This window comes from Antrostomus carolinensis, unplaced genomic scaffold (assembly GCF_000700745.2).
Source record: "Antrostomus carolinensis isolate BGI_N321 unplaced genomic scaffold, ASM70074v2 scaffold13167, whole genome shotgun sequence".
Taxonomy (NCBI): Eukaryota; Metazoa; Chordata; class Aves; order Caprimulgiformes; family Caprimulgidae; genus Antrostomus; species Antrostomus carolinensis.
The window spans coordinates 10,778-12,813 of NW_010325479.1; the positions used below are offsets into that span (position 1 = coordinate 10,778).

Consider the following 2,036-nt stretch of genomic DNA (forward strand, 5'->3'; position numbering starts at 1 on the left):
GAAGATCACGTAGGGGCTCTTGAGGCACAGGCATCCTTTCGGAGTTTGCAGCACACACAATCCTGATCTTTGAAGTGCAGGCTTTATTTGACCTGCCTCATGGAACAAAGGGGTTTAATTACCGTCTCTATTCCACTCACAATATACTCAGAACTTTTGTTTCCAATACATGCAGGTCACAGACAGTAGAAATCTCAGCGAAAAGAAACGTCAGAATTGAAACAGGGGTTTGCACAGGACTGAGAAGATCAGAAGTCAGTCGGCTTTTCCCCCTAGGATCGCAGTTTTGTCTCCAATGTGATTGACAGTCAAACAGCGCTGCTTACCTGTGCACAGTACTGGGACTTGGCTACAGCAACCAGGAGTTTCAGCACAGGCTGAGACTGGGAAACCAGGGGAGTTACTGCGTGGATAACGGCAGTGAATGTGGAAAGAGGCTTCAGACCTGAAGTGAAGAGATACATGTTCAGTAAAGATAACATTGCCGTGGTTAGTACAGGTTAAAGAACCCCGGAGGTGGAAAAATAATCTGCACAATGCAAACCTTGCCATATTTTTTAGGCCATCTCCTATTGTCTCAGATACTAGGATACCAGATACCTCAGAGGAGATCACAGTTCCCTTTAACTCCTACACCCTCTGAAATCCCTGACTGCAACACAATTACTGCCTTTTCTATTTCCACAGATGTCCTGCAATCTCTTTCTCTCGTCCACTTTGTCCCACAGATAATATTGACATCTAGTTTGTTGAACCAAATGTCTTTCTTGACACTGGCTCTGTTTTGCTGCCTGGCTCTGGATGCTCGGTGTTTTCTTTCTTTTTTATCTCCACAACTTCAAGAAGCTTATTCCGTTTCCTCAGTTCCATTAGAGCCTCTGTCAGATTTTTGCTCTTTCTGGCTCGATCCCCATCTACATGCATCTTCAATTACCTCCTGAGCTGATAATTCTGCTTGTATCCTTGCCTTCCATTCTGATGTATTTGTCTCGCTATGATTTCCTTTTCTGCTTGAAATAACAGATCCTACTGGCGTCTACCCTTCATTATTGCTCTCAATCTCATCTAAATTCATCTGTGTGGGGTCATAGTCGTTTTTCATCAAAATTCCCACAGAAACATTCTTCTCCCTTTTTAACATAATAACTGTGAATTTTTAGCAGGTGAGCAGTACAGATCCACACAAGTGGGATGGCACAGGCTGAGTCAAAAGTAGCAGCAGTCTGGTAAGCAGGATCACTTCAGCCTGCAGGCACATTCCCCTGCAGAACTCATCATTTAAGCTCTGCTTCAGGAAAAAGCCACAAACCTAAGACCTATTTATTCCTTCTAGTGGGATCCGTATGAAGACACAAAGTATGGAGAATAAATCCATACCAACTATGCACTCCAGTAACAACTGTAATGGGTAAATTACCACTTTCCCAATTTGCCAAGCACAAACAAATAAAGAAAGCAAAAAGCTATTTCTTTTGTGTCCCCTTGGGCCATGAATGGGTCAGCAACTCAGGCATTAATTACTGGCAACTGAAAAGTATGAAGGGACATAGATTTTTTAAAACAATCTTTACAAGCAAGAGGCACATGGTACATGTTGATGAGTTAGAGACATTCCAGTCTACAGTGGGCAGGGAAGATCGAGACAGGATAAACAAAAGGCATAATTAACTAGAAATGAATGGTTAAGTCACTTGGCACAAGCCACTCAAGGATCAAATTCCAAATTTCCACTAGCAATTCCAAATACCACTAGATTATAGCAAAGATTCACTCACCGAGATTAGCATAGTAGTAAGGAAAATCTCCAAGATATGAGGAATACTGTGGCAGTACAAATAACCCTCCAGGATGTTTGTTCCATATTAAGCTGTTACGTGATATGTGCTTAAATATTCTGTCCTGAATAATCTGGAAAACAAGAGAGGTGATGATTTTTAAATAGTCTGTAATAGCCACTGGTAGAAGCCTCAGGGACTCCAGCTGACTGGAACCATCACCCATTTCACAAAATGCTGAGGCGCACAAATTACAGGGCA

General features: G+C 42.2%; 1 protein-coding gene across 1 annotated transcript in view; it reads right to left on the bottom strand.

Annotated features, from left to right (window-relative positions):
* Nucleotides 1–2,036, bottom strand: part of LOC104527502 (exostosin-1) — a gene marked incomplete at both ends in the record, with an annotated part of 22,788 nt that overhangs the window by 8,314 nt on the left and 12,438 nt on the right. Inside the window, 2 exons of the mRNA XM_010171235.1 lie at nucleotides 327–445; nucleotides 1,776–1,908. Of these exons, the coding sequence (XP_010169537.1) occupies nucleotides 327–445; nucleotides 1,776–1,908 (252 nt within the window). The remainder of the gene's footprint in view (nucleotides 1–326; nucleotides 446–1,775; nucleotides 1,909–2,036) is intronic.